General features: G+C 38.5%; 1 protein-coding gene across 2 annotated transcripts in view; it reads left to right on the top strand.

Moving 5' to 3' along the window:
• Positions 1 to 14,850, top strand: part of phf14 (PHD finger protein 14) — a 90,735-nt gene that overhangs the window by 27,112 nt on the left and 48,773 nt on the right. For both annotated transcript variants that reach the window (XM_053334596.1, XM_053334597.1), the window contains exons 8-13: positions 1,333 to 1,479; positions 2,452 to 2,722; positions 4,551 to 4,657; positions 7,115 to 7,210; positions 13,257 to 13,363; positions 14,352 to 14,483. In XM_053334596.1, coding sequence (XP_053190571.1) covers positions 1,333 to 1,479; positions 2,452 to 2,722; positions 4,551 to 4,657; positions 7,115 to 7,210; positions 13,257 to 13,363; positions 14,352 to 14,483 — 860 coding nt within the window. The remainder of the gene's footprint in view (positions 1 to 1,332; positions 1,480 to 2,451; positions 2,723 to 4,550; positions 4,658 to 7,114; positions 7,211 to 13,256; positions 13,364 to 14,351; positions 14,484 to 14,850) is intronic.

Raw genomic sequence — 14,850 nt, 5'->3', positions numbered from 1 at the left:
TAACCTCCACTTGTCCCGGACAAGCAGCCAAGCCTTACTGTGTCGCCCTGTATGTGGTACTGCTTGTTTTGTGTGTCAGGTTATTGCTGAACTGAGTTCCTAGCAGGCAACAGCACTGACCTGTCAGACATATCTGAGCAGCAGGTAGCAGCTTTAGCTTCTAGCCTGCAAGCAACAAGGCAACATGATGCTAACAGGCTCCACTGTGTCCTCTGGAATGGTTTCTGTCAGCAGAATCAAACATAAACACTGGAGATTTAATGTTGTTTTTTTAGGTCACACTTACAAAGAAGCTTCAATAATAATTAAATATTGGGTGACTAGCTAGTGGGCTGTTTGACAACTAGACACTAGTTGTGAACATGCTAGCACTAGTTGTGAACATGAACATGCTAGCACTAGTTGTGAACATGAACATGCTAGCACTAGTCAGATAAGAGTCAATAGCTCTTGCTAGCCAAACAATAAGGTTATTCAATGAACATATTATTGTTGACTCGTAAATGTGTTCTATTTATGCGTCTATTGTGGAGCTACAGACTCCAGCAGAGCACAGCTTCATGAAGTAGATGGTGCAACACAGCTAACACGCTACGTTAGCTTCTTCTTTTGTGTACTTTTCCCTTGAAGGTTAGCTGTGTTAAGATGGTTTCATTTGTCGACTCTCACCAAAGGATTCAACTCCTTTTCATGTTGTGTGTTATTACAGCTCTGTTAGCTTCACACAGTTTGTTTAACTTCAGTGTATGGTTATGTCCGTGCCACTACTTTGAGTAACATATATATTACCACCATATAAAATACATTAATTCCCCTTTTAATGAGGTGATGACAATGAGTTGGTAATTGATACTTTATTATATATGGTATTAATAAGTATTTATGAAGATGCCTGTGTGTATGACAAATGTTTAAGTCAACAAAAACTGTACCTTAGCTTCATTTATTTCAAAGAACACATGATTTTGATCTATTTGAATATGAATCTAGGTTTTAATACTCTGTTTCTGCTGTTGGGCAGTTCATGCATGCACCACATACATCAGTAAAAGTGTCTAGAAAAGTGCCTACATACTGCAAACCTCTTAATCCTGTCAATCACACAGAAAAGCTTCTATCTACTGATTGCATCGAGTGAAAAAAGTCTGTCTTAAATGATTCCAGGAAGCCAGCATTTTGAAAAAAAAGGCATCTGCTTTCCTTTTTTTGTATTTTTCATCCTGTGACAGAGTGAGGAACAGATGGGACTAGCTTGTAAAAGGTCACCGTAGTAAAAGCTGTTAAATATAATGTCCCAGTTGTGTTAATACAAGCATGTTTTTCTTTCCTCAGGATATCGCCGATCCATTCTTCGCATACTGCAAACAGCACGCAGACCGCTTTGACAGGAAATGGAAGAGGAAAAATTACCTGGCTTTGCAGTCGTACTGTAAGGTCTCTCTGCAGGAGAGAGAGAAACAGCTCACACCTGAAGCTCAGGTAAAATGCAACATTAACACCATCCAATCATATCCACTGTGAGGAAGATTGCTGAACAGGTGTGAGGAAGATGTTCAAGTTTCAGACATGTAGCTACTTGTTCAGTAGAGAAGATTAGTCCTAAGATTAGATTTTAGGGTGTATTATTAAAATGTTAGTCTCCCTCTAAGTATCAGTTTATTTCACATGAATACCTTCATCTTTAAAAATACTTTTCCAAAACAAGCACAGAATGAAATCATCATTATTTCACTTATTGTTAGCTCAGGTTTAACAGGTCATATTTTTAAATACTGCAGCAGTGTCACTTCCAGAACTGTGCTAAGACAGTTTACAGTTAATATAGCTGCTCTTGAGATCTTTTATTTATTATCAGGTGAACAAGCAGCCTCCACAACAATGAGTCATGTGCTTAATGGCCTGTTATGGTGCAGTGATTGGACTTTTCTGGTAAGATGATACAACACACACATATATATATATAAAAGTGTGTGGGCACCTCCTGTGTATATGTGTGTACTTGTGTTTTTCATGGTTTAGTTTCAGTGAAATAATATGTAAATGCTACAGCAAGAGAGAATGTTGAAGCACACACATACATAAACACAGATGGGTCTATGTAGCAGCCAGTTTCATACATTATATACAGTAGATTCTATTTATATGAACTCTCCACACCTCATTGTTTCTACCCAAACCTCCTTTTAAGATATTTGTCTGTTTGTGTATGTGTTATAATAGTCAACACACTAACATTAGTCACCTCACAGCCAGCCAGTCATCAGTGAGATTGACAGGCATGCAGCAAACATAAGCAGTATAAGCAGGTGTTAGTGAGAACATTTTAAACAGGGTGTATCAGCTACTACTTGAATCCCCTGCGATGCTCATATGAAGTTCAGTTGGAAGCCACCGATGGTTTGGGTTTATTAGAATGAATGAGTATATGTGTATTTCTGTTTTCGCCCGCAGGCCAGAATCACGACCCGTCTGCAGCAGTACCGCGCCAAAGCAGAGCTGTCCAGGAACACCCGGCCTCAGGCGTGGGTGCCCCGGGAGAAGCTGCCGCGACCTCTGACCTCCAGCGCCTCGGCCATCAGGAAGCTGATGAGGAAGGCGGAGCTGATGGGCATCAGCACCGACATTTTCCCCGTGGACACGTCGGACGCCAACGCCAGTATGGACGGACGCAGGAAACACAAGCAGCCCGCCCTGACGGCAGACTTTGTCAACTACTACCTGGGTGAGAAAACACATGATTTTATTCTGCTCCACTCACTGCTGATGGTGTTGATTTAGTTCCTCTCAGACTGCAGACTTTTATATTCAAACACTTCTGTTTTTCTCTTAATGCATATTAGAGACACCTCCATGTCTGACACAAAGGAGAAAAGTCCAGAATACAGCAACAGTGTAGGAGCTCTGTGCTTGCAGTGTGTGGAATGAATACTTTAAATTTCAATTAATAAACAAGAAGGCATTGACACGCAATACATGGGATGGACAAAAATTAGAGCTGTCTTTCACTCAGGTTTTATTTAGTTGTTTGTTCTTACAAGCATACATTCTAAATAACATGATTACTGTGTTTCTTTCTTTAAAACACTTATATTCATGTCTGCACCTAGTTACTGCAGTTACACTTAAGTTAAACTAAAGATATAACAGCTACATGAGTTTCATATTTAACCTATCATCAGGGTTCTTGCAGTCTTAAAAAGTTTTATTTTAGATTTTCAGAATTAAAGGTCATAATATGTTAGAAAGTCTTGTTTTTAATTATGGTAGGTGTTAAATTTGAGGTGATGTCTGGTTACATGAAATGTTGGCCCACTCTGTGAGTGTGAGAACTTCTTCTTTTAGACTTGTCAAAATCCAAATAGCTTTTTTTTAAACACAGTGTAACAGTGGGATACAGTTCATCGCATTTACCATTCATTTCATCACTTTACTTTATTATACTGTAACATATATAGTTATATGGAGATACAAACACATCGCTGTTAATATTTCTATTTCTATTAATATCAAATTGGTTTCAAGCATAAAGCTTAGCCTGACTGTGCATTCATTTTACTGTTTCATTTTTTCTGTCAAGGTCTTAAAACACATTCAATTTGATTTCAAAAAGTGTGCAGCAGCGCTTGTGTTTTAATGCTACTTTTCATCATTTGTGATGTATTAACGTCAGATTTACACACAGTCACAGGAATAAAAAGTGTTTCCTGGTATTAGATCTGTAATAAAACCCAAGCCTCTTCTGCCAGCTGCTGTCAGGTGATCACATTGGATGGTAGAGGAGGAGACGGTGCTGATGCTGGTATTCCACTTTTGGACTCAGGACCTTATCGACTGATGCATTGACTCAGTGACTTTTCAAAGGCAGATGTAGACAAAATGTTACCTCTCAGTATAAACTGAATTGTGAGAAGATTTAAAGGATATCTTCCTTCTGTAGGAACTGAACATTGTTGTGGTGCCTTAAATCAGAAAGCAGCCTGTGACAGGTACTATTAAAAGGAGGATTTAGTCCTTTCAAACATGAAACCTACAGTATTGCTTCTCTAGTCTGCCTCCAATCCAAAGTCAGCAGTGACACCAGTACTACTGTTTTTCTTTCCTTTTCTATCCACAGAGTGCTGAGATGAAAACATGATGCTTATCTGTATGTTTGCCAACAGCCACTCTCATGGTCTCGTGCTCCATGCACTTATATTTACTGATATGCATCTACAGCATCAATAAAATGCCTTTCTTTTTAGATTTTATAGTATCCAAAGTAGAGGAACGATGTCTGATATTATGTTTGTATTTTTAAAGAAGCACTTACTTGATGAGTTATTGTTTGAATACCAGACTCAAGCATGAAGCCCCAAAGAAAGGCATTTTCTCCTCAAATGAGTGATTATGATGGCAGATGTGGCAGCAGCGCCACGCCAGTAACCTTGAGAGCATACTCCATTAGCCTGCAGCAGAGGGCCTATCTGCCATCAGTACACTATCTCATGTGCTTTTTTTTCCTGTATATAGATTGTGATCGTGCTATTGATTTTTGTCCCATTGGTATTCAGAGCGGAACATGCGAATGATCCAGATCCAGGACAACATCTCCGAGCAGAAGAACTTAAAAGACAAGCTGGAGAGCGAGCAAGAAAAACTGCACGTGGAGTACAACAAGGTCAGCAGCACGATCCTTCCACACACACACACACACACACACACACACACACACACACAGCTGCTCTATCAGAGACAAGTACTTACCCTGACATTGAAATGATTGGTGACAGAAATTATTTCAGTGCTAACTTTATAATAAATTAGATTATTAGACAAACAATAGACTATATGAACTCCTGAAAAAAGTAGCTGTGTTTTATTAATGGGAGTTTGATGAAATTTACTTCAAATGTGTAATAAAAAAAAAAAAAAAATGATTTTAGAAATTAATCCTGCAAAAATCCAAACTACCAATCTCAGAACAAGTCTAAAGCTGTCTCCCAAAACCAAACTACATATTAGAAGAATTCTCAAATCTACTGCATAGATTAGTGCAACTTTTTCATTTGTTATTTCCAGCTGATATACCCTCTTGACTTTAGCTTGCCATTAAATCTGGTATAGAAAAATGTAATTTGTCTAATAGTGATTTGTCCAGTACCATCAGCCTAGAGCTAATTTAGAGCTAACTATCAAATGTTAGCATGTTAGCAGGCTAACCACGGCACCTCTGTGACTGAGTACAGCCTTGCAGGGCTGCTAGCGTAGCTGTTTTGGTACAAAACTCTAAAAATACTAAAACCACACAATCCTTAATTATAAATTAGTAATCCATACATTTGACATTGAACATTAGCTTGTTAGTATGTTGAGAATGAGGACTGCAGGGTCAGAAACAGCAGTTAAATGTCTCACTGTGTCTCAAATTACTTCCGTTAGTACACTGAGTACACTATGTTCTTGTGCAGTGTGCAAATGTCTACATTTTAGTGTTGTCTCAAATCAAATACAGCCATTGCATATTTACCGGAAATGATGATTAGCTCATTAGCCAGCTAGCGTTAGCAAGCTAGGAAAAGCATTTGTGTTATTGTTAGTGGTACCAAATCATTACAGACTGCTAAATTAATACAATAAACCTACTGATGGGTTACAAGTGACAGCAGTTTAGTGATGCTTAGTGCAACAAACACATGTATAATGGATTTGTCTGCAATTTCTAGTATTAAAAATGGTTCCTCCCCATCCATTACAGAGCCAAGATGGCAACTGTTACGGGCAAGTGTCCATAGTTGCACACTCAACTTTTTGACCGTTTTGAGTGCACCATCCGGGTACTTAGAGTGCACTACATTTTTCCATACTTCTCACACTCAAAATATGAAGTGCAAGTACAGAAGAGGTTTGAGACACAGCATCAGTCTTGTGTATTGTTATATACAATGTTGTTGGTTTTTGCACCGTGCTGGCTAGCTGTTAGCTTTCTGCAGTTTAGCAGTGTGAGAATTAACAGTACTGCTCTGCTGCATGTCTGTAGTAGAAATATATAATGTTTAAGTAAAATTTAAAATTTGAATTAGGTATTTGGTGTGCTGCAGAGATCTGTGCCACCTTTTTGTTCTGTCTGTCCTCAATCATGTGACCTTTGAGAAGAGGCTGCCGCTCCATCTGTCACCACGAGGAGGGGAACACAACGACAGAGTAAAAGTCACCAGAGTTAATGTTGCGTTCAGTCTTCTGCCGTGCGTGTTAAGCGTTATTAATGGGGTGTGTGTTGCTAATTGCGCTGCTTGAGTTGCTTTTACACGGCTTCGGCCTTGGAGGGAAAGCCCACGGAGGAATGTCATTACAAGTCCAGCTTTGACTGATACGGTAGCCAAGTTCAAGGTTTACATGTGACAAAAGACTCAACCCTGAAGATCATGTAAAGTGTTAACATCAAACAGTTGCCAGTTAGCAAATAAAGTTAGCAAATTATAATATTTAAGAAGCTGTGTTATATGTCCTACACAAAATACATCAAACTGTGCAAGTGTCTGTACTTGTGTTTGTGCACTCCACTCATCTAGACAGGCAGAGGAAAACAATAACATATTGTTTTGGGTTTTTTTATATTTCTTTAGTGGCTTTTAATGAACACTGTTTCCCACAAACCTTAAAATCAACTCAACCTGGGTTGAAGCCTGCTGAGAGCCAAAATACTCTATATTCAATAAATATGTTACACATTATGATATAATCATATGAATATTTATAGATGTAGTGTTGTAAAATAAATCAATAGATTTTTTAAACTCATCTCATTATTATGAGATATTATTGCTACTCATTCAAACAAATATGAAATATGAAATAAAACACAGATAGAGACAGGCTTAAAAAATGGAAATAAAAATGGAAGAAAATAAAAAGTGAATTTAAATATGAATGAAGCAGTGTGAAATATTTAGCAGTGTTTTTCAACATTTTACAATATAGAGCACTGCTGTAACTCTAACCATGAGGTCAAATATTTCCATCTGATTTAAAAGAATAGAGTTGTAGAGCTTAATAAAAGACTTTTTGCAGTGTAAAATGATGATGAATACTACAGAATGTCTGTATGTGTAATGTTGTCTCTTCTCTGATGCTGTAGCTCTGTGAGTCTCTGGAGGAGCTGCTGAATGTCAATGGAGAGCTGAGGAGTGAAGGCCAGGCCATGTGGACTCTGCTGGGGGGCATCCTGGGCCAGGTACCACCACAACCACCACCTCCATACACACACCCTCTCCTCTTCTCTCTGTCACCTCTTACCATCCCGCTCTCCATGCAAACATAAGCTGTCTGCTGAACTTTGCGGAACACTCCCATTTATAGATTTCCTCTTTTTTTTGTTAAATTTGTGATGGAGAGTTCTCCAGATATCAAACAGCAGCACAGAGGAGATACTGCAGTCTGTTTATAACAAAGTCTTTCATTTTGCACTAACTGATTGACCTGTCATTTGGCATGAAGTCAGACCTGACTGTGAAGGTAAAAGCTGTCTCCACACTTGTCGTTCCTATGGCAACCGATTGCAAAGAGGTGCCACTGTGGCTGATGGGCTATTTAATGAATGTGAAACGCAATCTGCAGAAACAGACCCTGATTTCTGTGTAGAAGCTGAGATTACTGTGAATTTACACAATATTCTTTACATACAACTAACATACATGTAGCTCATTACTATAATGTAGCTCTGTAACATACATGTAGCTCATTACTATAATGTAGCTCTGTAACATACATGTAGCTCATTACTATAATGTAGCTCTGTAACATACATGTAGCTCATTACTATAATGTAGCTCTGTAACATACATGTAGCTCATTACTATAATGTAGCTCTGTAACATACATGTAGCTCATTACTATAATGTAGCTCTGTAACATACATGTAGCTCATTACTATAATGTAGCTCTGTAACAAACATGTAGCTCATTACTATAATGTAGCTCTGTAACATACATGTAGCTCAGCACTATAATGTAGCTCTGTAACATACATGTAGCTCATTACTATAATGTAGCTCTGTAACATACATGTAGCTCAGCACTATAATGTAGCTCTGTAACATACATGTAGCTCATTACTATAATGTAGCTCTGTAACATACATGTAGCTCATTACTATAATGTAGCTCTGTAACATACATGTAGCTCAGCACTATAATGTAGCTCTGTAACATACATGTAGCTCATTACTATAATGTAGCTCTGTAACATACATGTAGCTCATTACTATAATGTAGCTCTGTAACATACATGTAGCTCATTACTATAATGTAGCTCTGTAACATACATGTAGCTCATTACTATAATGTAGCTCTGTAACATACATGTAGCTCATTACTATAATGTAGCTCTGTAACATACATGTAGCTCATTACTATAATGTAGCTCTGTAACATACATGTAGCTCATTACTATAATGTAGCTCTGTAACATACATGTAGCTCATTACTATAATGTAGCTCTGTAACATACATGTAGCTCAGCACTATAATGTAGCTCTATAACATACATGTAGCTCAGCACTATAATGTAGCTCTGTAACATACATGTAGCTCATTACTATAATGTAGCTCTGTAACATACATGTAGCTCATTACTATAATGTAGCTCTGTAACAAACATGTAGCTCATTACTATAATGTAGCTCTGTAACATACATGTAGCTCAGCACTATAATGTAGCTCTGTAACATACATGTAGCTCATTACTATAATGTAGCTCTGTAACATACATGTAGCTCATTACTATAATGTAGCTCTGTAACATACATGTAGCTCATTACTATAATGTAGCTCTGTAACATACATGTAGCTCAGCACTATAATGTAGCTCTGTAGCATACATGTAGCTCATTACTATAATGTAGCTCTGTAACATACATGTAGCTCAGCACTATAATGTAGCTCTGTAACATACATGTAGCTCATTACTATAATGTAGCTCTGTAACATACATGTAGCTCATTACTATAATGTAGCTCTGTAACATACATGTAGCTCATTACTATAATGTAGCTCTGTAACATACATGTAGCTCAGCACTATAATGTAGCTCTGTAGCATACATGTAGCTCAGCACTATAATGTAGCTCTGTAACATACATGTAGCTCATTACTATAATGTAGCTCTGTAACATACATGTAGCTCATTACTATAATGTAGCTCTGTAACAAACATGTAGCTCAGCACTATAATGTAGCTCTGTAACATACATGTAGCTCATTACTATAATGTAGCTCTGTAACATACATGTAGCTCATTACTATAATGTAGCTCTGTAACATACATGTAGCTCAGCACTATAATGTAGCTCTGTAGCATACATGTAGCTCAGCACTATAATGTAGCTCTGTAACATACATGTAGCTCATTACTATAATGTAGCTCTGTAACATACATGTAGCTCATTACTATAATGTAGCTATGTAACATACATGTAGCTCAGCGCTATAATGTAGCTGAAGAACATTAACACTCTCTACTGTTTAATTTACAAAGACACATTTTTGTGCTCAGATGAATATTTTCTGTTCAAAATATAAAGTGTGTGTTTGTGAGAGTGCCACTACACACTCACTAATGTGGCACAAACACTATTTATGACTGTTAAACTCCTGTCCTGAGGATCATCACATGTACATCAGATGTACAGTTAGTTACATCTCCCAGCCAGGATGTAACAGGAAACTATGTCATCAGTGTAGGACATGGAGGTTGTTTTGGTAATCTGAACAGTTTAAAAATATGTTCTTGAAACATTTTATTAGCTCTTTAGGCCACTCTAAAAACAAATGTGGAGCTTGTCTGTCTGATGTAATAACTTCTATTAGAATTGATGTGGGCAGCAGCACAATCTAGACACAAGTGGTCAGCTGGAGACGCATAACAGAGACAGGTTTGAACAGCAGTGTGTCTCAGCTGAGTCAGGAGTTAACAGGACTTTAGTATTTTCTCCTCACCTGTGTCATGACCTTACAGATTAGAGGATGGAGCTGACTCTGACCCTTTTATGTAACGTTTTTGTATGAAATAAATATAATATCCACTCTAGTGCTCAGGACAGTGTAGTCCCTCCTGTAGGGATTTATGTATATTAGTATCAGCTCAATCCATAAAAGCCTTATTAAAAGCACGCTCGTTGAGAGTATGGTCCGTGTAGATAAATGGTCAAATGATGTTCAGACTGTGGCGAGGCAGCAGAACGGACAGGAAGTGGAGGCAGACTGGCAGTGAATCTACAATGACCACCATAAATCACCTAATTATGAACACGCGTGCTTTAAGTAGCAACATCAGTCACAGCACCGCATGCTTTTGTGTCATCTATCTGCCACATTTTCATCTCCTATTTGTCATCCTGCCTGTGCATTTGCAGAAATTATTGATGTCCCCAACTGGGACTCTCATCCCTCTTCCAGTACACAGTCAGTGCTTTTGTTCTCAGTGGTGTGGAAGTTTAACACTGCTGGCAAATCTACAGGAAAACAGTGAGAGGAGGAGACATTTTCTACCACACTCTATAAAACTCCATGAGGCTCAAACTGCTGCCGGCCAACACATAGTAGAACACTTCTAAGTGTCCATCAACACAGTAATAGTGTACTCTGGTACACTGAGGTCATATTCAAAACTTCATCAATAAATTAATCAATCAATCAGTCTTTATTTGTATCACTTTTTATACATAGTTATGTAACACAACATACACAAAACCAAACAACACATTACAACCCCCCCCCCCCCCCCTCCACACACACACACACACACACATTCCCTGCATATCCACATATATATATATATACATATATATACACACTTATATATATATAACACTCACACAATATATATTACACTTACAATATAACACAAAATATATACACACACATATACACACACAATAAGAACAGGAAGTGAGGAAACACTATCATAACTCAGGTCAGATAAAGTGTAAAAAATCAGAATAGCCAAATAAAATAAAAGTTAATAAAAGATGAATATAATGCAGTAAATAAATAATATAATAAATCACTATATAATAAAGTTTAGGTGCACTGATGGATATTATATTTATTATGACAGAAACTGTTGACAAGCTACTAATAGCCAATGTTTAACATTTCATCTTGATAAATGACTGGAATTCATTCTTGATCCAAATAGTGTAAAATGTGCTAATGAATGAATGGACTGTTCATTTCAGACTCTAAACAGATTAAGATGATTCATTTATCTTCAGTTTGTTAGTTATGTGTTCTGAGTTTGACATACCACAGAAAAGTGTGTTGTTAACCACCCTGCCAAATTTGAATGATTAAAAAAATCGCCAAATATATGAAATTAGGCTTCAAAGTTGTGTAAAAATCAGCCTCTTTCTCTGCTACCAAACGCTGTGGGAGTGCCCGCAGAGTTCGCTGAAACCCCGCCCCCTACCAAGTGTCACCTGTCAATCAAAGTCACCACCTCTACCAGAAACATGGACGCTACGTTTGAGAGCTGCTAGCTCGTTGGCTAGCTCGGCTGCTAGCTCGGTGGCTAACTCAGCTAACTGGCTAACTGTAGACTGTAGTAGTAGTAGTGTGTGCTGAATGTATTTATACCTCTACAGCAGCAGAGGCGGGTTTATGCTGATCACCGCCACCTGATTTTCAGACCCACCCACTAAATCCTGAACACAGAAATCTTGAAACACAGTTTGTGAAGCCTAGCTCCACAATTCAAATCTAAATGGTTGAAATGCTTTTTACACCTTTTTTAGAAATACATTTATGACCTATTTAATGTGTTTAGAAGAAAATGTCTGAATTCACTTTACATGGTCTTTAACAAATGAGGAGGCTGAGCTCATGTGCTTTAGTAGGTTTGTCTTTAATTTTTTTTAAAACAAGCTTTGTAATAATGTTACATGATTATAAGAAGAAAAGCTTCTTTCTCTTCCTATAGAAACATTAAGGGCTGATTTCCTGGATAGGGATTAAACGGTCCAACACTGAAGTTGTTTCTCAAAGGATCAAAAAGAAACAAAAAAAACAAAGACTGTAATAAACTGGTCCAACAGTGGAGACCAAGCTGAGTGTGAATCAAACCCCCTCCACACAGTCACAAGTCTGAGATCATAAAAAAAAGACCAAACTGAAGTGCTGCAGCCCTGATTGGTTTGTTGAGAGCAGCTGTCATCACATGTACCCTCCAGACTGTGTGGAGAGATTTTAACATGATAGAATCTGATACGGGATCAGAGAGCTTTAGGCCCCAAAATGGCTGCATTAGTGGATTATATTCACAGCTGAGACACACAACTTCCACTTTCAGATCCACTTACTTGTGCAGAGCTCCTTTTCAAGTGATGTTTTTTTACACCGCAGCTTGATTTTCATTATTTTACCATCCTGAATATGGTAAAAAAAAAAAAAAAAAAAAAACTCTCAGCCATTGAAAAGTGGGCAGTCTGCTCCAGCTCTGCAATGTTTTGGTGAGTTTTCCCCTGGGGTACACAGCAGCCTGGCAGGAATCCAGACAGCTTAAAGCCACTCTCTATTTATAATCTGCACCTTTTAAACTTCTTCATCTGTCTGATAAAAGCACGTTAACAATGTTGAGACTGCTCCATATCAGCGCTGGGCAACTCTTCCTAGTAGCCAGGTGCAAGCAGACCAGCAGTCCATGTTGCGCAGATAGCCCCGGCAGGCCCCTTGTGCTTTCGCCCCCCCCGTCTATCAGGCCCTCCCTGCGGGGGACGCTCAGATTAGAGCTTCCTCAGGGGAAAACCTTGTCTGTTTAGTGACAAACTCAGTCCCTACGAGATAAGTTTTCTAATTAACCCGCGTGGCAGCAGAGCACCTGAGATGCAGGAAGAGAATAAACTGGCTTTCTGCTGCTGCTGCCGCTTTTCACCCAACACATACAACAGGTTCTCTTCTCCTCTCTCCCATTACTTTTACTGCTCTGATTTATTTATTAACACTTCCTCTGGACGGTTTAAACTCTAAGGCACCAAAAAAAGCTGACGGTGGAGCGTCACAAAGCACCTGATGGGAAACATGCTTCACTATATCAGTGATTGACTCACCCAAATAATATAATATCCCTCGCAGTGGTACCCAAAGCGGTTGCCATGGCATCCTCGTGTACCGCTGTGACAGAATGAGGATACCACAAGATTTGTTCACTTCCATTTCTTTCACTTTCAATTACAATCATACAAGTTTGAATCGTATTTGTGACGTTGTGTTTTTTGTTTTTGTCAGAAACTAAACACTCCAGCTGTTCTGAAGGCTCCTAAAGAGAGGAAGCCCAGCAAGAAAGAGGGAGGAAACCCTGGAAAGTCATCCAGCCTGCCAGCAATCCTCTACAGGTAATAATACGACGTCTGCAGAGATGTTTAGAGGGATTAAAGACAGAGTGAAAGTAGTGAAAGCAGGGTGCACTTGTTGGAAATGTTATCAAATACAGCAGGTAGTCTTGTTGGGTATCTCACTGTGTATGAGCATTACTGTTTTTTAGACTTTAACAGACACCATTCTGTCCTTCATCATTAAAAAAGGTGCCCAGAAAAGAAAAGTTTTAAATTAAAACTCTAGTTTATACGCTGCTTTACTTGGTAAGAGCACTGCTATTATTACATTTATTATTATTATATTATTATTACAGCTCTCTTGTCACTTGGCCTAATACTTTTGACATTATTTAATGGCACTTTTGGCTTTCTATATCACTGTCTCTCCTCTGGGTATATGCCAATGGACAATGGTATATCCTATCAGCATAATACCCATATTGGGTATGTGGTCATGTGACTTCAGGCCAATTATCAATCAATAAATCAATCAATCAAACTTTATTTATACAGCAGCCTTCATATAGACTAGTGTAGTTCAAAGTGCTTTACAGCTGATAATAAGAGAGAGCAAGTGACAACATAAAGAAAAGGAATAATAAACAGAACAAATTAAAAGACAAAACATGAGACCAATGAGAAAATAAGAATAAAAGTTTAGAAGATTTAAATAAAATAAATAAAATAATGAAATAAATAAGTAAGATGAGAGAGAAAAGAGAAAGGATTTCATAAAAGTTAGAGTAAAAACTGGAGTATGGGATAGACTATGATGTCACCCAGGTCTCTGATTGGAGTCACATGACTATATACCCAACGTTTTTAGTAGACCCCATCGGCTGATACATATCTGGATGCACATAATCAGTTATTTTTTTGTATATATTTTTATATATTTTTGTATATGTTTCTGCTTTTTAACTCCCCTATTAAAATGCTGTTTGTAATGTGTTTCTATGACGACTCTGGTCTCACTAACTATTTAACATCACGTGTGTTTGTGCAGCTGTGGCATCTGTAAGAAGAACCAGGACCAACATCTGCTGGTGCTGTGTGACACCTGCAAGCTGTACTATCACCTGGGCTGCCTGGAGCCTCCTCTAACACGCATGCCCAAGAAGACCAAGAACAGCTACTGGTGAGTACTGTGTGTGTGTGTGTGTGTGTGTGTGTGTGTGTGGAAATAAAGTGAGAGCGTGGGATCTTAAAGAGTATTGTTTGGAATCATACAGCCTGGAAAATCCCTGCACGCCTGAGCAAACACAGACACAGAGCAAGACGATTCAGAGGAGCCATTAGTGAAGGTTACATAGTAGAAGGTTCCTCAGAAGGAACGCCGGCATATCAATGCGGCGCTCCGTCAGCCTCGACCGTCTGCTGGCTGCCCAGGCTCCACCGTTGAAGCACGAGAACATGATTCAACATGACAGAAAGGACACTACGGAGAGAAGGAGAGGAAGAGGACAGGCAGAGGCAGGAAGTGATTTAATGATGAGAACACGCGC

Source organism: Scomber japonicus, chromosome 15 (assembly GCF_027409825.1).
Source record: "Scomber japonicus isolate fScoJap1 chromosome 15, fScoJap1.pri, whole genome shotgun sequence".
Classification (NCBI taxonomy): Eukaryota; Metazoa; Chordata; class Actinopteri; order Scombriformes; family Scombridae; genus Scomber; species Scomber japonicus.
The sequence above is the reverse complement of the archived record's forward strand: the minus strand, read 5'-3'. Positions and strand labels throughout refer to the sequence as shown.